The 25403-nt window shown below is 39.0% G+C and overlaps 1 protein-coding gene across 1 annotated transcript; it reads left to right on the top strand.

Moving 5' to 3' along the window:
- Positions 1–1568: 1568 nt before the first annotated feature.
- BRDT (bromodomain testis associated) lies at positions 1569–25403 on the top strand. The gene is made up of 19 exons (XM_075095501.1): positions 1569–1760; positions 4034–4171; positions 4907–5036; positions 7164–7336; positions 8459–8830; positions 9878–10006; positions 10167–10355; positions 11611–11798; positions 11873–12165; positions 12250–12360; positions 13889–14023; positions 14988–15049; positions 16284–16476; positions 17391–17503; positions 18396–18537; positions 21525–21598; positions 22907–23106; positions 24441–24600; positions 25335–25403. Exons 1-19 carry the CDS (start codon positions 1569–1571, stop codon positions 25401–25403), a joined length of 3063 nt encoding a protein of 1020 aa, XP_074951602.1.

Raw genomic sequence — 25403 nt, forward strand, 5'->3', positions numbered from 1 at the left:
GAGTGAAATCGGTTTCATGAAAAATAACAGTAGTTTTGATACCTGCTTTACCATGGACAACAAAACAATCTGATCTTGTACTAAATTTATTACTGATGTAGTGTCTATGTAGGTATGCTGGCTTATAGCCCAGAATTGTTCCTGGTATTAACAAATCAGGTTTGATACGCTTTCCTTACTTAAGAGAAAAAAAAAACTTTTACCTTGATGGCAGTACTGTTCAATGAAAGATGCCTGCATTCTGCAAATTACTGGACTGAACACATGGGGGAGAAATCAGAACAGCTCTCTAGCTTCAAGAGCTGTTTGAGAAGAGGCATGCTTTTGAATGTTGCAATAAAGAACAAGGATGAAAATATGTGTGATAAGTAATGTCTGATGGGATGTTACAGTTGTAAGAATGGGGCATAGATACTATTCTAGCAGTGTGCTGATAACAGTACCTATCTAGCTTATCATGACCTTTTCCAAAACTCATTAAATACCTTAAACCACGATGAAAAGCAGGCGATCAGATTTTTTTTTTTAGCAGAAAGCAGGGCAAATTGAGAATGGAGTTAAGTAATGCCTGATCAAGTGAATGCACAAAAAGAAACTTACATTGGTAAACCAAGGAGCTAATGTTAGAATGAGGAAAGTATGGTGCTTTTTTGTCTTAATAGGGAGAAGAAAGTGAGACTCTGGACTGAGTGTTTGTAACTCAATAATGAGCTAAGAAGGGAGGCAAGGACTCAAACTTCTGTAACTGTGTTTGGTGAAGGTCTTGCCTAGTGTAGTGCGGGTGTTCCGCACCCCAAAACACAGCCTCTGCCATTCCTAAGTACCTGCATGTTCTGCTCCAGCACAGCAACACTGCGCTGGTGACAGACAAATTACCATGGTTGCTCCTTGCAGTGATCTTTAAATGATTCAAAACTGTTTGGTGAGGGGAATGAACCTTTTATAGTCCTCTGTGACATTTCAAAGCTGATGCACAGTGGCAGAAAATACTGTTGTGATATACAAAAACTTTAAAAACACTGTTTCAAAATATATTTATGCTAAAATATTTTCTCAGCAGTTGTAGGACTTTTGTGTGCTGACTCAGCTGAGACGCATGAGGAAGGTAATACCTAGCTATTGTTGAGACTTGCAGCATGTGATGTAAAGCTGCTTCTTAGGTTAAACCTCTTCTATAGGGCTCCATCTGTGGAGGGTGGGACACAGAGGATGTGTTCCTAGACTTTGGTAGATGAAGCTTGGTAAGGAAGCTTATTTCTAAGGAAATCTTACTGATTTCACCATGCCTCCTCCTCTTTAAGCCTTTACAAATATGGATGTTTAACCTAAAGAACGAGCATCTAGTGTCCAGCCCATCAGTTACGCACTGGAAAACAAATGTGTCTTCGTTAAACCATGAGGGTCTGCCTGTGACTTAGAGTACTGACATGCCACAAATGGAAGTGAACATGTAAACAGCACTAAATCTAGGTAACTTCAATGAATACTATTTATTTTTCTCTTTTTCCCCTCCAGGTTAGATGTGTAATGAAGATCTCTGAACAAACAGATACATGAACCTGCTAAAGATGTCTGTTCCAAGCCAACACCGTTCTATTATTATTAACCCTCCCCCACCAGAATATATAAATAACAAAAGTAGTGGTCATCAAACAAATCAACTTCAATACTTACAGAGGGTGGTCATGAAAGCCATGTGGAGACACAACTTTTCCTGGCCGTTCCATCAGCCTGTAGATGCAGCAGCACTGAATCTTCCTGTAAGAATAATTTTGGAATTGGAGTAGTAATACATTATTACAGGACTTGTGAACTAACGTTAATTTAAAAGAGGTTTTTTCTGACGCAGCAGATCATGGAAGACTTTTGCACAAGAACTGCTTTCATTAATCGAAGTCTGCAAGAATATTGTGTTTTCTTCTTGGTTTATACTAAATGCTGCATCTTTGTTCATTTGCTTTTTGATCTGAGACAGATTTCTAAGGGAAAATAAGAACACTTAGGCCTCTTAAAGTTTTTGGATGTTGGTATCCTGTTGTGTCATCTCTCCACCTCCCTGCTGGTTTAGTTGTATTTCTTACCGCTCCATATAACAAGTATTTTCTTTTGCCTTTGGTTTTATATCACTTGCCTGAACATGGTCCTGTGCCCCCTGCTCTGGGTGTGCCTGCTCAAGCAGGGGGTAGGACAAGGTGATCTCCAGAGGGCCCTTCCAAACCCTACCTTCTGTGATTTTTTTTTTTAATAGGTGGCAGCCCGCCTCTTTCAATGTCAAATATTTATGATGGTAAAGCAGATCTGATTGACCTTTAGGGAAAATAGGCAAATCTGGACCCAGTTTCATGCACAGAAGTAACTACACATACACTGCTACTTAATTTCAAATCAACCCTAGCATCTTGCTCTGAATTTTCTAGAAGAATTAAATGTCCCCACAAAAATAGGGAAAAGATAGTGTTCTCATCATACCACAGTGGTAGGACATTCTTCCAGAAAATAGAATATCTGATGCTTAAATTCTTGTCCTGTGTTACCTTGGGAGTTTTATTTATGTTACAGTTTAATAGCAACAAAATTAATGCACATAATGTCTTGTGACAAATCATCTTAATTCAGGTATCTTTAGATCCCAGTTTTGGATCACCTCAGCTTCTTCAGCCAAATCAAAACACTGGCTATATACACAAGGGTATTTCGAATGACCTGGAAGATACTGCTTTTGTAGATAAAAAGGTGTTAAATAAAACCAAAACCATGGTACATTTCCTTCAACTTTTTTTTCTCCCCAGCTTAAGCAATTGTATTTAGTGTTCTCAAATTTCCAAGACTAATTCTCAAAAATCATTGCTTCTGCTTAGAGCAGACAAAAACCTTTATCTGCAGCTGTTCCTCATGACAAACTCATTTGGTCAGTTTGTCCAAAAGCACAGTCAAAGTGACTATCTTTCTGCATTGTTCCTTACCCTTTTTCCTTCTTGGAAGGAACTGTCACTTAAGGTTAGTATTAAGGGTCATTCAATCAGAGTTGTAGCAACATTTGCAGCTGGCCTCAGGCCAGTTCTGCCTCTCTGGATTTCTAAGGCAGACACTTGACTTCTAAAAGTATGTGTTAGTTCAACTGCTGCAGAATAACAAGGATGTATGTCCTTGCCTCCATGGCAAGGGCAATGACGGTATCTGCTGCCTTTGCCTCTCTTCCAGGTGTTAGAAGATGAAGAATGGACAATAATTATTAGCTGTGTGATTTAAAAGTTTTCTTGGTTTTGTTTTGGTAAACTTAACAGTCTGCATTATGATGCATTTAGGTTTTTATTTTACCAAAACAGATTACACTCTTGAAGTAGTAGTAAGTTCACACAATTACAATGTATAAATGAACTTAGCGGGGATATTTGTGTTCCGATTTCTTGAATGCACCAGCAGGAAATTAGCCTCATGTTCTTAATCACAAGCTTTTAGCCATGCTACTAAAATAATCACAACAGTTCACATTCCAGCTGCCTTTCAGACTTATTGCCACATCTTCACTAGACTAACCCTGAGAGGAGAGCCAACATAGCCCAGGGGATGAAGTATTTGATCAGCAACTGCGAAAACTTGGCGGCTTCTTTTTGTCAGTGACTGGGTCTTTGTCTTTGTCAAAGTGTGTCTTTGGCTTTTTTTCCCCTGGTTCCATAAACTGAAGTGCCACTTCAGGTAAATGGCTTTGAGATATATGAGAAATGCATATACTTTTCCTAAGTACTACTAACAGTATAGCTCTGGTTCCTATTGAAATAAGTATTCTTTGGGGCTTTGAATGGTGGAAGTTATACAAAAGAGCAAGAAGAAAATATCAGGTAAAGACTTTCTGAACACTTACTTCTGTGGTACCTATGATTATGGGGAAAGTTTTCCTTTAAATAAAATATTCCTTCCAACATAATGCAATTCTCCTCTCTTGCAATTTAACTTTAATAACTAAATGTGTAAGAATCTTCCTGTCCTAATATTAAACGTATCTATTGTGTGACTAACTCTTTTAAAACCACAGGATTATTACAGTATTATAAAGAAACCTATGGACTTGAACACCATTAAAAAGCGTCTGGAACACAATTACTACACAAAAGCTGCAGAATGCATTGAAGACTTTAAAACAATGTTCTTGAACTGCTACATATATAACAAGGTATGCAAAATGCAACCTCTTAGCAGTAGCCAATTCTATTGGACAATAAATCAAGTCTAAAACAAGCAAAGGGTTATTACAGCCTGCACTAAATCCATCAATGTCTTCATGATTTTTTGAAACTATCTTGTCTGGGAGGTGGGGGGCTTTGTTGCTGGGACTGACTGAAGGCACATAAGCGAAGTCTAGCCTGCTGTCACAACAACTGAGCGTATGTTTTCTGCACAAGGAATCTGCCTGCAAAATCTGTGCTTTGGTTGCAGAGCTCATAAACACCAAGCACTGTGTAACTGCTATACAAGTTTAAGGCTAGCAACCCTGAGCTACGCTCCATTCCTCCAAGTTTCACTAACCTCACCTGAAGGGTGAGCATCTCCCTGCACTTGGATGTTTGTTGGCTGTGTCGTAGTATCTTTAAGCTTCAACAGCTTTCTTCAGAACATAGGACTGAATAAGGGAGTTACAGATCTGCTCCCTTTTTCCCTTTGCTGTGGGAAGTATGTGGATATAAAGCAAGTAGGACTGTGCAATGGGATAGTGGGAGAAAGAGTATTTCAGTCATGAAGCAACTTGTTTTAAAGGGAGTTGCAGGGGTGGTGAGGACTTGTAGACCTCTCTGGTACTGATGGCTTGTTTCAATCTGTTGGAATAGGATTCTGTAGGCTGTTTATTTCACAAGGTAGCCCTCTGTTACTGCAGCCTGTCCTTTACTTAATGTTACTGACTGTTTTGCAGCCTGGTGATGACATTGTGTTTATGGCCCAAGAGCTAGAAAAAGTGTTTATGCAGAAAATAGCCCAAATGCCACCAGAAGAAAGACTAGTGACTCTCAACAAAGGAAAGAGAAAAGGAAAGAAGCCAGAAGGTAAGGCCTGCATTACATGTTGAATTGTTAATGTATTAAGTAAAAGTTGGAAGCAGGAAATCCTCTGCAGCTTATCCCAACTCAACCCTGGAGCAGTCAGGGTGTTCTCCACTCTTCCCAGAACATATCAGACAAGTAACAGCATTACTAAAGGCTTTAGCAGATTCAGGGTAATAATATTAATACTAATTAATCTACCTAATACTACTAATAAAAATAATTCTAATTAACTAATACACAATCTTTTTATAGCTACTAGCTAAATTTCCTATTTTCTACTAATGATGTGTGTTTAAGAGGGGGTAAAAATCAGAATCAGCAACTTCACCAGTAGTGTAACAGCATAGCTTCACAGGCAAACTTCTGGTGAAATGCAATGCTCTTGACCACGAAAAGCATGATTCAGTCAAGACATCTCAAGCTTATGAGGAAATTATATAGTAAGTGCTTGAAGTGACATTGTGAAGCCTAATTGCAAGGGGCCAGCTGATTAGCTGCAACTTACTACTCATCACTGACTTCCTATGCCTTTTTAATTGCTCTTATAACCTGTTTCACTTCTACAAAGTGCTCATTTCTACAACTAAGCTGTCAACATTGCCAAAGATTAAATATTTATACTGATAGAAGTAAGACTATGCAGTGCCTGGAATCACATGTGCACCTCAGTGGGTTAATCTGGAGACCTCTAAGGTAGTCCTCCAAATTGGCCTGAAGGTATTGCTGTCAGTTATTGAGGAAATGTTAGCTGTCTTGAAAGAACTGCAACATTTCTTCAGCCTGACACCTCTTAACTACTTGCCTTCTGACAGCCATGAAGCAGTGATCTTAGCTAGCTCAGTTCTTACTCGGTCACTTAAGAGATGCTATTTAGCTATGATTATTTAGTTCTGCAACTACACAGCTCTTCAGGGTCTCCTGATGGCTTCATTTGCTTCCTCTTACTGCTGTTTGTGCTTTGCTGGTAGTATCTGAAACATCTGTTTCTTCAAAATAGTATTACAGTTTGATAGATCTCTGTAGCTTTCTCCTCAAGGTATACTTGAGCAACACTACCTTTAGTAGTCATCTGGTAGTTGGATGTGGAAAAGCAGTGGATTTCTTGGTCATCTCAGAAGAGTTTTTAGGGGGTCAGGAGGAAGAGGAGGATGCTCAGCTAGCTTACTGCTCTTACTAGCTTATTTGAATAAAATCTCAAGCAATTAATTGCCTTGGCAGAATATGTTGGTTGAATGGGTAGAAGTGACCCCCGAAAAGATCCAAGAAGTGTGTTGGAAACAGTTTTCTAGTTCTCAAATAACCGCAACAATTTGTTGAGATGCTTTCATAACACCATCTTGCTGGTACTAACGCTGTTTAAGTCCCCTCATTCCCTTTGCATGCACAAACATGCAGCTTGTACAAATTTTGAAATGTTCTAAGCACTACTTTTTGAATTGGATAGCAGAGCACGCTGCTACGATCAAGGAAATATTCTGTCCTCTCTTTTGCAGTCTTTGGGTTTAGAGACAGATCTACACACACAGCTTACTTCCCCTTAAAAAAACAAACCGGACTTTGATTTCAGAGAATGCCATGGTGTCACTTAGTGTTATATAAATGAGTAGGTGTGAACATCTATGGGAACTGAACAGAACCACAGAGCTGGAAAAGCCATCAGTGATCTAACCAGCCAAATCAAATACAGAAAAAACTTTGGTCTAAACTGTCTTCAAACCTTAACTCTGCTTAGGAAACTTGAACCTTCATGATGCAGCTTGATGCACCATTTGCTGCTTGGTGTTATGTCTATGTAGAAAGCAACTTGATTCTCTTCTTGGTAAGAGTGTTTTTACAAAGTACGGGTTGTAGTGTGATGTCTCTTTAACCTTCCCTCTGAGTTTGATCCACAGCTTCCTTGAAGCCAAATATGCATAAATTGGTACAATATTTAGCTGAGGTACTAATGGTGGGGAGCAGAGTAGGATACCAGTGTTGCAATATGTAATGACGCTTTTGTTACCATTTATTTGTATGGTCGGAGTGTGGCAGAGTGGTTCTGCTGACAACTGTTCAATTTGATCATACAAAACATTAACTGCACCATTTAAGACCTAACTTTAAAACTTCCTGTTTTAAAATAACCAGAACCACAGCAGCCCAACCCTGGGACTTCAAATGAACAAAGCACAATGCAGAAACCAGCCGAAAGCAGCAAGCAGCCTCCAGTGATGACTCAAGAGCTGCATCAAGTTACACTAGCTCCTTTGTCTGCCACTCAGCTGACTGCTTTAATGCCAGCTGCAGTCCCTATAGCAAAAGTAAGTTTCCTCAAATAACTCTCAGAAACAGTTATTGAAATTGCTGCTGCAGGCAGGTGGAAGGAGCAATGGCAGGAGCCATGCTTATTGCAATATCTTATCACAACAGAAGTTTTGAAAGGAGATAGTAAGAGACCTCTATTAAATCTTCTAGGTCTCTGCTAAATAACTGGGCCAGTACTAATTCTAGAGACTAAGCAGAAATTGGGATAACTGCTTGGCCCATCTGTTCTTATAAATGTGGTTTTAAGGTGGTGTTCTCAAAGAAACAAGGTGAACTTTAAGATGGCCATTCTTGAAGTAATACTTCTGCAGGCTTCACCTCGATGTAGATACTGTTCTTTCCTGGAGATGTAAATAATGGCTTTAGTACTAAAATAAAGCTCTTTCTAAGTTCTATTTAATAACTTCCCATGTTTTCAATGTAAATCAAAGGCTTGATTCTCCAAAAGTAGCATGTTTGCTTAAACATTGTGTAACTAGCCTGGAAGGTGTTTGTAGCTCACAAAAGCAAATTCTTGTGAACTGCAGTCTTAACTGTATGTGAATATCTGACATTTTCATCAGATAAACACTCTTGTATTGACTTAGTTTTGGTTTTGCTCTTCCAATGAGGAATAGGCACATGTGTCAGGCTCTCCTGCAGTGTATATTTACACTTTCCTGAAGAGTCTGAACACTGATGACAAAGCATGCATTGTATCACTTCCAAACCAAATACCACCCAGGCTGAAGAAAAATAGAGATAAACCTTGTACATAAAAGCTCTCAGCTAGGCTTAGAATGAATTGCAGTAATTTTTCCCTTCCCATGGCAGGCATCTTGTGGTAACTTCATAACCTTCTTGTGGAGCCTTCTCAAATGGCTGCAAACTGACCACAACCTGACCTGCAGTACACCCTGTTCTTTCCCTTGCATCTAAGACTGAGCTTGGCATGCTGATTTTTGTAATGCCTTTAGGCTTTCAGTCTAAACTTGTGGAAGTGCCACATTCTGCTCGGCCTTCGATAGCTGTAAAAGTTCTGACACTTTGATTTTTTTTTTTGTATAGTCTGAAAGCTTGACCATTCTCTCACTGTTCTGGACACCTGTATTTTAGACTGTAAAATTTTCTTTTCCTAGGCAAAAAAAGGTGTGAAAAGGAAGGCTGACACTACAACTCCTACTACTTCAATTTTCACAGCAAGTGGTGAATCTTCTGCAACATTTAATGAAGGAAAAGCTGTTAAAGCATGCAGAGGTGAAAATGAATGTATGATACCAAATAAGCTTCTGAAGAGATGCTTTCCAGATTCTCAGCAGTCACCTGAAATTCTTAAAAAGATTCAGTTGTCAGAACAACTAAAACACTGTAATGAAATACTTAAAGAAATGTTTTCAAAGAAACATGCAGCATACGCGTGGCCATTCTTAAAACCTGTAGATGTTAGATCTTTCTCCCTTGGTGAGAACCAAGGGATCACCAAATGGCCTACAGACCTGGGAGCCATTAAAGTAAGTATGTTTCAGAGGGAATTGGATTATTTGTGTGCTTGCTTGAGTAACTCGTGTAATGACTGGATTTTAACAGTGTTAGTTGAAAAGGTGTAAAGCAAACTCTTTCTCCTTTGAAAGAAATAGTGGGCACAGGAACAATATAGATGTACTTCTCTCAACAAATGAAGCCCCAGACTGCTGATGAGACAAAGTCTTATTGTGACTATGTGCGTAGTGGCTAATACGCTTATCTATTGAACAAGGTAATATAAACAGTGAGGGAATTACCATCTCCACAAAGCACTTCCAAGCAGGCTGCATGTTAAATATTCTGCAGTCTGACTACATAGTGCTGTTGCTACTGCTCTATAAAACAAAATGCAATTCTGTAACGCCAGCTTCTGCTTCTCTCTGAATCTCATTATCCCTGGTGAAGTTCCCTGGAACCTCAACACTGAATATTTACATGCCACCTTTTGCATTTTCTGTAGAAAAAGAACCCTTCTAGATGGAGATATGTGGCCAGTTCTTTGTGAACATTGGGCACGTCTGTATGGGGTTGAAGTATTTAGCCAAGTTGAGATTGACCTTTGTGGGGAGGGTTGCATTTCAATAGTCTATTAAATTATCTTGAAAACCAGCTTGCACAATATAAAGGTTATTTCCCAATTTCTAGCCCATTACTTTGACTCAAACAATTATGGAGTAGGCTTTGTATAAATACCATGCTTAATATCAAAAACAGGTGCTAAGTACATGACCAAATAAAATAACTTGAACATTGTTGTCTTGACCTAGTGCTGAAACTATTACTAGAAAATCCTTACGGCAATTACAGTTAGCAAATCTGTTTAAAAGAGGAAATCGCCTTACTTTGGTAGAGAGATAATGTTGAAAGTGAGAAGCAGGTATTTCCATAATTGTTCTTACAATATTTACTGTCTTGATACAAACTGAACCTGGTACTAGATGTCAAAATTCTTGTCCCTCCTATTTTTCTGCCATTTCATGCCAATGCTTTCTACTTTTAAGCCCTAAATGTGTATTCATTTTCTTTTTATTTAGAAGAAAATGGACAATTTTGAATATAGAGATATACAAGAATTTGCTACAGATGTTAGATTAATGTTCATGAGCTGCTACAAACATAATTCTCCAGACCATGAAATAGTTGCTATGGCAAGAAAACTTCAGGTGAGTTATTGCTTAAGTCAGACTTGAAAAAGAGTAGACTATAAGATTCCTTTGTGGTCATTTCATGCTCTGATGTAGCACCTACTGTTACCATTATGTTGATGTGTAGTTCTAGAAAATGAGCAGCTACTTCATAATGTTCCCAAACCTAACTCTTTAGGATGTTTTTGAGATGCACTTTGCCAAAATTCCTGATGAACCTGCTGCAAGTGTTCCTCTGCCACAGCCTACAAAAGAAATGATGGAAGCTTATTCCAGTGAGAGCAGTAATGATGACTCTTCAGAAGAAAAATCATCTGAAGACTCTGAACAGGAGAGAATAGTGCACTTTGCAAAGCTTCAGGAGCAAGTAAGCATTAGTACTCAGTGTGCATGGCTGTTATAATCCCTTGGACAGTGCCACTTGCAATTATCCATTCTAAGGCTTAGTACCAAGAATCAGTATTTTTAAAACTTTATAGTAATTTGGTTTTCTTCATGCAGAACTCGATTCCTCTTTGGAAGCACCTCCAAATGTTAAGTGAATAGTGCCTCAGCAAATAAAAACTATTTTTAGTGACTCATTGCTCTAGTACTCTTGCCTACCACCTTTGCAGAAAGCTCTCAAATGTCTAAAATAAAACTGTGGTGCTGTGGTATGATAGCATCCAGATACTCCACATGTAGCTTAGTGACATTCTTCGAAGAATGGCATTTCCTTCATATGGTTGAAGAGATCTGTTCTTTTGATCAGTCTCTTTTGAACCACACAAAAGCAAGTCATTAAATTTTACTTCAGAAAGCTCAGTATGAAGTAAAACAGAAGGAATCTCATGCTCATGCTAATGTGAAGCATGGCTTTGCTTCACTGGTGAAGAGAGGAATGGGTCCTGCTTTTGCTTTAACCTGCTGCTGTATCTATAAACTATGGGGAAAACTAGCATTTGTTCTCAGCCAAATGAGGACAGGTTTAGTTCTCAGTATTTGTCGGAGTGGCATGTACATCATCAAACAACGAATACAGGCATGAGGACAACCAAAAGTCTACAAGCCAGGCTTTGCAATAGTGAAGTGGGTTAGTGTGTCTGAATTATAATTCTCGTAACTTGTCCATCTTCCTTCTAATTCCCATGAATTAACAAACTTGTGTTAGATCTTTCTCTGAAGCTGTTAGTACGTCCCAACTAGCCTTTTTATATTGCAAAATATCTGAGGTTTAGAGGCTGAAGATGCACAAGCCTAGTCCCACTAGCCTAATTCAGTAACGTTGTAGAAGTCTAACCTAATAAGACACTTATGTTCTTCCCAAATTCTTGAAATTAAGAGAAGCTACTGGATGCTCCTACACTGATGTTTTTTTTGCTTTTTATTCTTCATAGGATGCTAGAAGACATATGCTGTAAGGCTACTTATTTTACGCAGGCATTTCTAACATCTTCTATATACATGGTCTGTGACTAATCTACAGTACAGTAAGATGCTAGAAAATAAATCAGGTTTGGAAAGCAAACATCCTATTAATATCTACTCAGCCACCACAAATCTCCTGTGATATTTAGGGCCAGTTAATTGTTCAGCCTACATTGCCTAAGATTATCAGCTTTTTCTTTTTTTTTCCTTGGTAGCTTAAAGCTGTTCACCAGCAGTTGCGGGCTTTGACCAGAGCATACTTACCTAGACTGAAAAAGAAAAAAAGGAAGGCTAAAAGGCAGAAAAGTAAGAACAAGGAAAAGGCTGAAATAAAAAGCCTGATACAAAAGAAGAAAAACCTAAAACACAAGAAGAAATCTAAGAAAAAGCTGTCTTTAAACATGTAAGTGTGGGGGACTTGCGTGGGTGTCAAATTATTTTAAACTGCTGTTACTGCAGTATACTTTTTTCTTGCAGTCAATCAAAGAACACCATGCAGCAGGTCTTGTTGGCACATAAGTCAGAAGACGAAGATGGTGCCAAGCCTATGAATTATGATGAAAAAAGGCAGTTGAGTTTGGACATAAATAAACTCCCTGGAGATAAACTAGGGAAAGTAGTCCATATAATACAGACAAGAGAACCTTCACTGAGGAACTCTAACCCAGATGAGATAGAAATAGACTTTGAAACTTTAAAGGCTTCAACTCTCAGAGAACTAGAGAAATATGTGGCAAACTGTTTGAGGAAGAGACCAAGAAAGCAGCAGGGTATGTAGCATAAATGATGCTTTTTTTAAAAAAAAAAAAAAAATTTCTGTTTTGCTGTAATGTTAACTTCTGTTTCACATACAGCTAAAAAAACAACCAAGTCAAAAGAGCAACTTAACTCCGAGAGGAAACAAGAGCTAGAGAAGAGACTACTGGATGTCAACGGTCAGCTAAACCCAAAGGAGAAACTCAAGTGTAATGTGACTCTTACTTTTATTTATTTGAAACAGAAATAGCTTAAAGTGGGATTCTCCCCTTGGGCTTCCGCACTGTTAGGCAGCTGGGGGCTTTCTCCTCAGAACAGTTGAGGTCTTAACCTTCCCATTGCTAGTCTTCAGATTCTTCCTATGTTGAACAAGCTGGAGTCACAGAAGCAAATTTGGTCAGTTACTTCTCCTGTCTAAAACACTATCTTTACCTGTAGTAAAGGATTAGGTGCAAGAATAAGGAAGGTAACAGTTTCAGAGCTTAAGAGACAGTGAACACCTTGACCCTATGCTGACATATGAAAACATTGTGGCGGCTGGGGAAGGAGTGTCCCACTGTCCATGTATTTGTTTGCAATTCACTTTCTGTGGCTTCAATTCAAGAATAACAAAATCCAGTCCCAACTGTTAGATTGCAGCCTCAGTAATGCTGTCATGCTAGCAAAACTGGTGACAGGTGTGCTGTGTTGTCCTGGTCTTCAAGAAGTGCCCTAGGAGAATCAATTCAGTTTCCCAGACAATGCATTTCAAAATCAAAGCCTGAAATTCAGTATGTACTTCAGCATATCTACACATACTGGTGGTTCTTGTCAGGGACTGAGAACACATCAATGCAGCTAATGCTACTATTACAGGTCAATTTGTTCCTCATTAAATTAGTGAGTGCTATTATTGCACTCTATTGGATATCTGTTAAGCTCCTATGTAAAACCAGTTAGCTGAAATGATAGAAGGAGCCCTGCAAGACACAGGCTTGCATCCAGCATTAGCTCAGGCAGCAGTCTTACCATCTGGTATAAGTGATGGCTTGAGAAGATCCTAGAAAGAAAGCTTAAAGAAGCAGCTGAAATAAATTGCAAAGGATATGTTGCAGGGAGGGAGTGGAATATTTATAACTAGCATCTGACTTGTTTACAAAGAGCTTAAGCTGGCACTTAACAAAGACTCGTGACCAGGGAAACAGGTATCCATGTAGCTTCTCATTTTCAAAGCTTCCATCAGAGCAACACCCTGAAAAAGCTTGACTGCAAAATCACTATAAACCGAGTTAAATCAATCCTGCAGATGCAAAATAGTCAGATGGTGGGTAGGTGGCGAAAGATGACAATTCTGGAGTACATATGGCTTGGGAAATAGGGAGAGTTGGTTATAAAGATCTCAGCATGCAAGTCTGGCAGCAGCAACAAGCACAGAAACAGGCTCTTAACAGCAGGAAAACTTAGGGGGGGAAATTGCTTGAATTGTGTCTCAAGACAGCACAGTTTTAACCTACTTTAGGATTGTAACTTGTGTGATTACAGCTTTTCCTTGGCTATTTCATTCATTCAACTAGCTTGTTGCTGGTAAATCTCCCTCCTCTATAAAGGTCTCAAATTTACTGCTAAATGGATAGCTGACTGGGAAATGTCAGAAGATGAACTGTTACATGGGACAACAGACCTTACAAGGTTGATTCTAGTCTTGTATACAAGGCTGCTCCACTGCAGGTTGTTCTAAGTTTGTTCTTTCTCCTACAGCTGAAAATGATGCTGAGTCCAGTATGGGACCAAGCAGATTGAGTGACAGCAGCAGCAACAGCAGCAGCTCCTCGGACTCTGGCAGCAGTACTAGCAGTGGTTCTAGCTCCTCAGATAGCAGCGACTCTGAATCGGGTCAGAAAGCTTCCTTCTGTGTCTGTATAGGCCAAATACCTACTATATCACATGTTCTACCAAGGACTCAAGTTACCCTTGTAGGTTTGCTCCATGTTGAAGGCTCAATTCCAGTGCTATTAAATGAGTGTCTTAACACAGTTTGTAGGTTAAAAAACAAACAAAACACACACAAAAAAAAAACCTACACTTACAACATCCACTCAATTTATCAGTGGAAAAACTGTAGGGACCAAAATCAGCTAGCAAGAGGTCTGGGTATCTAACCTGGAGACTCTGGAGACTTGACTATTAGGCTACAACTTACTCATATCATTTTGATTCCTTTTTGAAAGCGTGATTTATTTTATTCTCACCTTCTGGTCTGCAGCACGAAGGATGCCTTGCCTCATGGGTAAGGCTTAGTCCCTAAGCTGAGGGACAAAAGTGCCAACAGTGTTGACTGCAGAGCCGATGTTTATCCTGGTGCTTAAGCTGTCTCAGGGTTGTTAAAGGGATGTTACAGTGCTGCAGCATCAGGATATCAGAACGATGTTTCTCTCTGTACACAGACCACTTTAGTTTTCTAGGACAGAACAGATCTGCCAGACTGGAGGTCTACAATGTGTATATCCATGTGAGGTAACAGTGTAAGGAAGATGAATGCTCAACCCCTTTGCAGTGTGGGGAAGCAAACAGTGAAGTCATTGACAGCAGCTAAGACCTTGATCCTGCAGGAATCCTTATGGTCTCTTTTTCTATCTGGGAGAAGTTCTCTAAACACATCAAGCTGAATTAAAGTATTCAAGATAAGAATGTTCCTTTTAGTGTGAGGTTTGGCTCTCTAGGTACAACTGCAACTCACATCTTGTATGTGTGAATAATGAAACGCATGCAAATGAATGATTTTGTTGTTTTGGTTTGGGTTTTTTCTTCCCCTTCCATCCCCCTCTTTCTGCCCACCTCGCTGTATTTACAGTTACAGAAACCTGCTCAAAACAGACTGGAGCCAGGCAGAACTGTCGAACTTCTATGGAAAAGCCTAAGGTAAACTGACTGGAGTGGATATAACATTTTTGCCCTAAACAAAGTTATTTTGTTACACACGATGGTACTGGAAATGACACAACTTTATCAGAAAATAATGAATATGGCTTGAAAGCTACCTGTTCTGTGGGACTGGTTTACATGGAGATGTAAAAATCTGTTGGTTGTTAAAAGTAGCTTATGTATCTCTAAACTGATGTACTAGGAGAACTCCTGAGGCTTTTACCTCTCACAATCACTGTGGTAGTTCCATGTTGGATGAAGGAAAAGGGAGAAGACAAGAGAGGGAGAGAATGCTTTGCACACCCATCCCTCTACCCCACCCATCCCCAAGAAAGGAAAATCCTCTCCAACTTGATTTTTGAGTGAACTGACCTAAAACAGTGCAAACAAACCCCACTTAATTTTCTGTATAACCTCACTTCTACAACTGACTATAAATAAATTGTACAACACACTAGTCATTTTAGGATACTTTATATCACTTATTTCTATGGTATTATTATAAGCAACAGGAGTTTTATCTAGAAATAACTTTCAATGCCTCTAAGGTTGACTTGCTCTGTTTCTGTATATACAGTGGGAGTTAATTCTTGTCAGGGTTAGCTGCCTTTCACCATTTCCCTTGAAGCTGCCAGAGATAGAGACCTTGGCTTTCAAAGCAAGAGCACAGCAAAGCCTTCACTGTTCTTACAATAGACTTGCTTTCAGTTAACCGTGCTTAGCAGGATACAGGAAACTAGGTTGCAAATTTATTATTCAGCTGCTCCTTCTACATCTTCATAAGGAAAGACTGAGGGGAGGAATTATGCAACACCCTTTTTTTGTTTAAAAAGGGTGCAGCCTCTGCAGTGACAGAATGACAGCAACAGATTTGAGGGAACAGGATACAGGAATTAAGCTTCAGCTTGGTCTGCTATAACAGCCCCTAATGAGTTTCTGAGTAACAACAAACATCATACTTCACATTAAATTACTTACCAGATTAATTTATAATTAAATTACACATTGCATTCTGGTTTTTGTGGGTTTTCTGTATCTGTCAGACCAAGGCAGTGCACTTCACCTCATGGGTTTTCATCATCTAAACTCTTAGAAAATACCAGATTAGTATAATAATACAAGGACTTCTGAAGCCTATGAACAGTAGAAATGGGGCAGTGTTAGGGAAAGGGGATCAAATAGCTATAAAAATTAAGATTTGGCTGTATTAACTACTGCAATCTCTCTCTAGAGAATACCACTGTGTTTACAGAGGACATCCTGCAATGCTGTTCTGCGAGCACAGCCCTCACCTCTTACTAGTAGCTTGCAAAATCGTGGATCATCTGAACTGCAGCAGCCACCTCCCAATGTACTGCAGAGGCTCCAGCCTTTACAGAATAGATCACTTAAACCATCAGAACAAAATTCACAGTCTCCATCAGGTAACATCTTTATGGCAAGAAGCATGGCTATATTTGACTGCTGAGGAAAGAAGGGATGGCAAAACTAATGTTTGTATTGCTCAATAAGCTTATCTTGGGGTTTTAGAAGTTATCAAGTGAGTGATAGAAAAAGCTTGCAAGGGTATGGACTATAAAGGGCAGGATGTAAAAAGTGTGGCAGCACTGATGATTGGCTAGGACTTCAGATGACTGGGGCGCTTGTGGAGCAAAATAGTATTAAAACAGGAGGAAGTGTTCGTGCCTCCCTCCAATGACATGGAAGATGATACCTTAATGAACCTAGGGTGACAGGAAGTGTTGAACACCTTAAGGCAGGAATTGGATGCTTAAACCCATCTCCACCACTCAAATTTGTCTGAAATCCTTATTATAGAATCATAGAATGCTCTGAGTTGGAAGGGACCCGCACAGATCATCAAGCCAAACTCCTGTCCCTGCACAGGACAACCCCAAATTCACATCATGTCTCTGAGGGTGTTGTTAAAGTGCTTCTTGATTATTGCCAGGCTGGTGCCGTGATGCCTCCCTGGGGAGCCTGTTCCAGTGCTGAATCTAAGGCTTGGTGGCATAGGCCCTCTTGAGTTGATTGCTGTTGCCTAGACGTATCAAATTAAGTTGCTTAGAAACTTGATCCAAGGAGCCATTCTTTTCCCTCCCTCACTTCAAATGGTCTAATAACTGACTTTTTGGTAAACGACAGCTTGGGTTGGTAGCTTATTAACTGAGAAATCAATTAAAAACTAATTAAAAATAACGTCTCAAATCATGCAGCTAGCAGCTAGGATACATATCTTCATATCCAGTTAATTCACAGATCTAAACATTGACCTAATTTTGAGATGTAGGGCTGCACTTTGCATGCGAGGGGAAATCATACACTACTTCTTCCTCAGGTATAATCTCAGCTGTATCTGCTCTGCATGATGCTCCAGACCACCAAACTCCTCAGAGTACTCCAAGGACAAATCAGTCTTCTGTCACGCAGTGCACACGTGCTCTTCCAGAGGTGAATACATGCTTCTCCCCAATGCATTCATTTCAAAAACTTCCTTAAAGCATGCTCTTACTCCTTTAAGTAAGATCTAATATAATAATCTAGGCTTGAATTTGATGCAATGAAGGCCACTTAACAGGATAACTTTAGTTGTAAACCTTATTTCTGTCATCTTGGAGAGTATCCTGGTTAGAAGTGCCTCTGTGTTACATAGGAAGTTATTGATGTTACTGCAGCAGCATGATCTTTCCATCTTAAGATGTTTAACCATCTTTTTCAACATGGTTTCAAACATACATGCTTTAGCCAGGTTTTAATAGCTTTTATTTTCTGAAATGGATAGAAGCTACTTCTTGAGTCTATGAGCACAAGAATGTGTCCTGCAAGAAAGGAAGAGAAGCAACTTGCCCTTTCCCACTTGCGTCCACTATCCAAAGGCAGCAATCAGTATATATTATGAGACATGGGTTTGTGCAACAGCTTCCCCAGTTCGAGGGGATTACTACGCAGTTTTGCACAGAGAAAAGGTACCACTGAACTAATACAGCTGCCCTTCACCCTGATCCATAAGCTAAAGTGGAGCAACTGGCTTTACAACAGTAACAGACAACTTCTGTTACTATACCATGCTAAGGGTTAAAGAGCTTGTATCAGTTTCTCATATTCTACCCCCTCTATCACTTGGTACCTCTAAGCAGTTCACGCTCTAAATCTGAAGTGTTAATGTAAGAACTTGCTTTGACTACTGTAATATGAATGAAACCTAATTCTTCCCTGGTGTTTACAGAAGCTAGAGCTGCAACAATTTCCTGCTCTAAGCTTCTGCATCTTTAATCCTGTTGCTGTATGATAAGAATCCACGTTTAGCACTTCAGAACAGTTTGAAGTCTAGCTTCTCTTCCAGGTATCCAACCCAACTTCCCAGGTTGACAGCGCTAATTGGAGTCAACAAGCTGAGAAAACAGTACGTCTAGACAAATCAAATAAACTTCAACATAAGGCCAGCGAAAGAACTGCTGATTTGATATCCATAAGTCAAGAACAAAGTATGTATTGTCATAATAAAAACTGTAACTGATATAAAGGGTGCAAAGTTAATGTATATGAACCTGGTTTAAAAAAAATAAAATGCTGAACACTTGTACATGAATCAGTTTGCAGAATAATGGGGGGGTGCAGTTTTCCCTTACTCTTTTTCTTTTTGATTCACCTTGACTTTTTTTAAAGTTAAATGGATGCTTGGTTCTCATTCTGTGTTAAAATATATAAAGCAAATGACTTTTTGATTTAAGAACTTAGCTTTTTGAATTTAGTACTAAGGATAAGTAACCCAGTCTTCCAGGGAGTCTGAGAGAACCAATGCTCCAGTCTGTCAACTTCACTGGCCTTTAGGCAGTCTTCTGCTGCAGCTTCATGGAGCTCTGTATGTGTTTTGAGTTACCATCTCTGGCTCTTGGTGACAAGAATCTGACAGTAAAGCAATGTCAAACAGGCTTTCACCACGGAACAAATTTGCAATTATTACAGGAACGTGGGTTCCCTGAAAGCTGCATTTCACAGAGATGCATCAGTTTTCGTACATATTTCCAACTAAAGAATTCTGAGCTCGATACTGAACATCCATGTTGAGAGCCTAGTGTTACCAGGCATGATTGTTTTGGTTCCTCCTTTTCTCCTTCTTCTCTAGACTATGTGTATAGGCTTAAACAGGGGAGGGAACAAGCTTCTGAAATCTTGATGAAATTAAAAGGCACAGCCTTCTCACCAACGAACTCTAATTGTTGCCAAAGAATAATGCTGGGTACTTGAGTTGTATTAAAGCAACTCTAAAAATGGAGATTTAATTCTCCAAGTTGTTCTATTCAGTGTTTTCATGGTCTCAACACACCTATCCATACACATACTGACCCCCTTTGTTTAGACTTGTAGCAGCTGGAGCTGGTACAGGGGTTCCATGGATTCAGCCAATGATCTTCACTTATAAAGTTATGAGGCTGCCTAAAACTTGAATTCTTGTCCTGTATACTGCATTACTGTAACAATCAAGATCCTGGTGTTATCTTAATATGTTAAAGGACTGGAAAAACAAGCAGGAATAAAACAGGCTCACTGTGTTTCTATTCATAAAAAAAAAAAAAAAAAACGTGGCCAAAACTATTGGGAAAGCTTGATCCCTTCCACACTTAATTCTTCAGCACTTAGTCTTTATTCCTCTTAACTTTCTATTCCTATTTTTCATTTCATTTGCACTGCTTCTACCTTCTCTCCTTTTTCAAGGGACAGTTGTATGGACAGTTATAGAGTAGCTCTTGTCTTTAATATGGGAATTACCTAGTAATGAGGCTCAGCCTCTGAGTACACTTGAACTTCAGCACTATCTTGCATAGTAGAGCTTTTAACACTGTGCTGTGCTCCTGCAATGATACATGTCCCAGCTGTGCTCAGTGTTATCTTAGCCTTTCTGCTAGAAACCCCTGTAGAAAACTGGAAGGCAGGGGAGAATACAGGACTTTGGCTGTTGGTTTGTTGGGTTTTTTTGAGGATTTGTTTTGTTTTAAACAAAAACAAAACCCTTGCTAATTTGGAACTGTTGTAGGGCCTGTAATCTATTGACAGAAAGTGTAGAAAGGGGTCAGTACCATATGTATCTATTTAGATCAAACCAGGGAAACTCATTTTAGGATTAGATGCTTAGAGCAACTTGCTGACTTTTGCAGCAAATCCTGTCTCAGGCATTTCTGCCAGGTTACCTGCATCTTGGAAATAAGAGTTCTTGATTTTAGACTTGTGATGCTTCTGACAGTATGGGTGCAGGCTTGGTGTGTTGCTGAATTCAGTGGTGGCTTGTTAAGAAGCTTAACTTACGAAACTGTTAACCACAAGCTTCCCTTCAGATTAAAAAGCAGTGTCCATCAATGACAGGTTCTGCGAAGGCTGGTATTGCTGTAAGTAGCTCTAAAATGCATGTTTTGAAGCGTATGGCTGCAAATACTTTTGATTCAGCCTCATATTCCTGTGTTGTATCTAGAGCTTTAAGACAGACATAACCATAAATTTAAATTCATCTTAAGTTTGCTTCAGGTAGACCTTCTTGGTGGGCCTAACAATGAGGTTAGACATTTTTGTGTTTGCAAAGTTCTTGTTTTATTTTGGAGTATTCAGTGCTTAAGACTGTCAAGTTTCTTATGAAGATTCAAGCTGCCTGGATGAGGATAAATGATGAAAGAAGGATGCCTATTGTCTTAAGAGGGACACCTTACTATGCTAGCTCTCTACTCTGGAGGAGAGCAAGTCTATGATAAGAGAATTTGATCTACATAGACTTTGCTTAACTGGACCTGGAATCTGCAAGAATGGAGATACTGGGATTTGGAACCCTCTTCAATAGTATTTGAGAGACTTCAGATGTCTTTCATCCTATTTTGTTCCACTGCATAGTAACAACTCTCCTGCTCACTTGCAGTTATACCATATCAGAGGCAATGCACAGGAGCATAGGGTAAAGGCCAGGCACTGTTGTCTTGACTTTTGGAGGCTGCGTGAGGTCTTCCTGAAAACCCTTTGTATGACAAACGGGCTGAGGGTTTGATACTCTACTTTCAGCATTCTAGACTCAAACATCCAAAAACTTTATCCTTTGTATAAGAAACCCCGATGTGTTTTCTTAGGTTTCTTATTAAACGTTTATTTAAAATAAACACTGAAACATCTCATACTGCAGTAGAAGATCATTGCTGAATGATGTAAAATGTGTTGTTTATATCTGGTTCTAAAATAGTGGCTTTTTCAGAGTACACCTGGATTTTCATCTCAGAAACTCTTTAGAAAGAGAATACAACAAAGTTCAACTTAAGCTTAGGAAATGTTTGGGAGCATTTCTGTCATTCTGAACCAAATAATAAGACAAAAAAATTGTGGTGTAAATTCTGAAGTCAATTTCTAGAATAGCTACATTTTTATCACTTAAATATGAGGAAGCACAGCCCATAAAATCAATAGGAGTAAAAAATCTTTTTTTTTATTCTTCCATCAGGTCATTGTACACCTAATGATAAACCTAATGGTAAAAACATGCTAGAGCCAAAATCCAAAATTCTTCCGAGAAAGGTAAGTGTTGCTGAAATCCTATTTGAGGAGAAGAGCTTGAGTATACTTACTAGGATCAATAATTCCCTGTCCTGGGATCTTCTCTGAAAATCTGTTCTTTTATGATTCAGTTATTTAGTGTCTGATAGGTCTTGGGCATTGTTGTAACCTGTACAGATTTATCTCGTTGCTAGTTCGAAAAACAACCAAACAAAAAATCTATGGGCTCTGATCATTTCAGAAGGTAAATGATATAAGTTAAAAATAACACATCTGTATTTTAATTAAAAGTATGGCTTATTTAATCTAGTTTTAATATTTGAACTATTAGTGTTCCTTGATCTAGTTCTAATATTCAAGCTATTAGCGTGCTTTCTCTTGCTGACCCAGTAGCAAAAATAAGAGTAGTGTGGAATATAGCCTTGGGTGCTATTGGACAACAGGACGATATACTTTTGATGACATTATTACAGTCAGTAAATAATCTGAAGGTTTTTATTTTGCTTAAACCTCGTATTTCCTAGCATATATTAGGTTATCTTAAACAGAGGATCAGAGGAATTTTTTAACCTATTACTTAAATTCTTCTCTGCTGTTCAGCTATTTGAAAACACCAAATTGAAATTACTAGTCTAAATAATTGATCATGTCAGCCTCTGGACCAAAGCAGTTCGTATGTAGTCTGTTGAATTAAAATATTCCTAGGATTTTTCTTTAGGCATTTAGCTTTCAGAAAACCATTAACTAACTTACTGAATTCAATTTTAAAAAAAAAAGTGTTTCCTTCATGAACACATGACTTTCTACTAAAAGCAGAACTTCTGAAGAATACTCGTTTTATGCTGGTTTATGCTGTGAAGAAAATGCCCCAGGGGGAGAGAAAACATGGGTATTTAAAAGAAACAAAACCCACAAGCCTAATACAAAGCTACTGTTATGTAAGGATCATGTATAGAAATGAGATGGTTGTTCTCTGTATTAAAATATTGTCAGTGGACCTTGCATAAGCTCAGTCTTGTGAATTCATGTTTTCTGGAATTAAAAAATGGAGAGGTGGACATAAAGGATTGGGTAAGAATAGCTACAAATACTAATGATTTTCAGTATATTGCTAAAGAAACTGAAAGCTCATGAGAGAATATATTGGAGTCTGCTTAGATTGCTGTATTTACACTGATACTCTGCCAAAGTAAGGAGATTTTCTTGTAGATATTCCTCAATAGGGCCAGTCAAAACAACATTGTGCTAATGTAAGAACTAAGCAGATAATGTATGATTCATAGTTGTATTTTTGCCTCTTTCATGTTTTCCTTTTTCTAATAACTTCAGGATGCAGGATTTAAGAATATAGATTCCTGGGTAAGCTTATGTAAAACGATGATGCTTCCAGCTCCAATAAAAACATCTGCTGAGAGCTTCAAACAGTTCAGGAAAGCAGCATTAAAGAAGAGTGGGCAAGCGCATGAGTTAAAAAGTCCTCTGGTGCAAGCCGAGAGGAAACTGCAAGACCTTCCTCAAGAAAAAGAAAGGTTCATAACCACATATGTTTAAATATTGTTCTATTTTTTGCTTGTACGGTACTGGTGTCTTAGTTATTCAGGAACAAGTGGTTTGGATTAGGTAATTGCCATGTGTCAGATGAAGCCGGGGAGCCGCATCACTCTAAGCACAACTGCACATCCAAAATGCACAAAGTGGCTTTTTCCCTTGCAAATCAGCATCATTTCAGCTGTCAGAGAAACGTCTCGGGTACTCCTTTTTTTGTTTGTTTTTGGTTTGTTTTTCATCCCCTGGAGCACTCTGGTCAAGACCAGAATTCACACCTATCCTCAGAGCCTTACTTTCCTATATCTGTAGCCAGGAAAATCCCCATCTTATTGCTACCCAAACGGGAAGCAGGATAATCTAGTCTTCAGGAACTTGGTGTTAACACAGCTGAAGGAGTGCCCATGTGCACCACTTCAGATGGCAGAATTCTTTGCATTGTTGTAGAGAAACACATTCAACAAGCTGCTGCTGTAGTATTCTTCCCTAGCCGTTTGCAGCCACTGTTTTAGCAAGGGCCCACATATGTATCCTGGTCTGAGGTCTTTTATTATGCTGAGTGGGATAAGCGACTGCCTGCTAGTTACTGCATTGCAGTAGTATCTTATATTGCTGTTTGCCACCTTTTTGAAACTCTGCTTTCTGTAATATTTCCCTCTTGAGTAGTTTTTATTTTTTTCCATGTCTGTCTGACCCTGTCAAAGATAAGTCTGAGCCAGTTCCTAAATTCTCCTGCCCATCGCTGGCTGTTAGAACAGATCACTTGTTTGGGGTGTATTATTTCAATAAACAGAGCATCTGAGAGACTTAACGGTGTGCTCCTTGCTCGGAATGTACAGTGAACAGTCCAGGCACCTTCAGCTACTACAGGTTTCCATGGAGGACGAAACTGGGTATGTAGCTCCTGTAGCTCTATGGAGTAAGACATTGCAGCTGCTTGCCTGAAGTTAGTGGAATCTAACTCAAATAACTAGTTGAAGAGGAAGAAGGTAGAAGCAAAACATCACAGGCCAAGAAAGGAACAGAAATTTAAGTTGGTATGTCTGTCAGAGAAAGTGCACCTAAGCTTTGGGTAGTGTGCATATAAATTGGAAATGGAACATGAGAAACCTTATTCTGCTGCAGCCCAATAATTGTGTGCACATACCACTCGTGAAGGGAGATTACTATGAATCAACATATAAAACAGAACCACAGTTTGAGTGCTGTGCGCTGATTTCGGTTATCTGCAGAATTCCCTTCAGGTGTAAAGGCTTGCTATGATGAAAAAGAAGAAACAAATTTTATCCTATATTGATCTCTCTTGCTTTCTTTTAAGGGGCCATGAAGGCCCAGGATTGGACACCATGGCGGTGACAGACTGTGAGCCCCAAAAAGAGCATAAGAGCAAACAACTGCCCGAAGCTCAACAACATTCTCTTGTTCAAGACCGTAACTTGGCTAGAAAAATGGAACAAGAACGCAGAAGGAGAGAAGCAGTAAGTTGCTGACTCTTGCCAGCTGATTTTGTTTCAACTTTAGCAGAGAATTTAAAAAAATCTTAGCTCAGGTCCTTATTCTAAAGGGCCTGAATGTTTGAAAACAACAGAACTATGCTACCTGAAGAGTTAGTTCAGAAAATGAAACAGGAAACTCAAAGCAGGTCTTCAAGTGGCAGAATATGAAAAACTATCTGCTTGGTCCTGTAACTCCCATAAGCTTAGAATAATCACACTGTAAAATAAAATTTTGAAGGGGAGTCCCTGCCCTTTGAATAACTTCAAACCTCAAGTCTTGCAAGTTGTTTATAGTCTTTAACATATTCCATGTCCACAAAAGTGCTAGTCACACTGTTCTTGTCTGAAATATCAAAACTGAGCCTTTTAAAAACTAGCTCACTGGTTTTATTGGTGTGTGTAATGAATGGTTTTGAACTGCTGCTATTTTTTAAAGATTTTTTTTTTTAATTTATAATATTGTAAAATGGAATGCAAGAACTGCAGTGCGGGATCATGATAGATTCAGGTAAGGTCTACTGAAGCTTTCATCCTGTTCAGCTCTTTTCACAGAGGACTTCAAAGACATGCACACTCAAACATGTAATAACAGGAGAAGTGTACACTTTTTTGGGAAGAAGCTTTGTAGTTTTTTCTTAAATCTTTAAATATTTGATCTACATAGTATTAACTAATGTCCAACTCCTCTGAAAATACACTAATTTGCTTTCTTACAGATGGCTTGTACAATTGATATGAATCTGCAGAGTGATATTATGGCATCTTTTGAAGAGTATCTTGAGTGA

The sequence above is a fragment of the Phalacrocorax aristotelis genome, chromosome 6, assembly GCF_949628215.1.
Source record: "Phalacrocorax aristotelis chromosome 6, bGulAri2.1, whole genome shotgun sequence".
Classification (NCBI taxonomy): Eukaryota; Metazoa; Chordata; class Aves; order Suliformes; family Phalacrocoracidae; genus Phalacrocorax; species Phalacrocorax aristotelis.

Coding starts and splice junctions, on each gene's coding strand:
- BRDT (XM_075095501.1), top strand. CDS start 1,569: ATGTCTGTTCCAAGCCAACACCGTTCTATTATTATTAACCCTCCCCCA. Junction 11,799..11,872: donor AAAAAGCTGTCTTTAAACAT/GTAAGTGTGGGG, acceptor TTTTTCTTGCAG/TCAATCAAAGAACACCATGC. Junction 18,538..21,524: donor ATCCATAAGTCAAGAACAAA/GTATGTATTGTC, acceptor TTCTTCCATCAG/GTCATTGTACACCTAATGAT.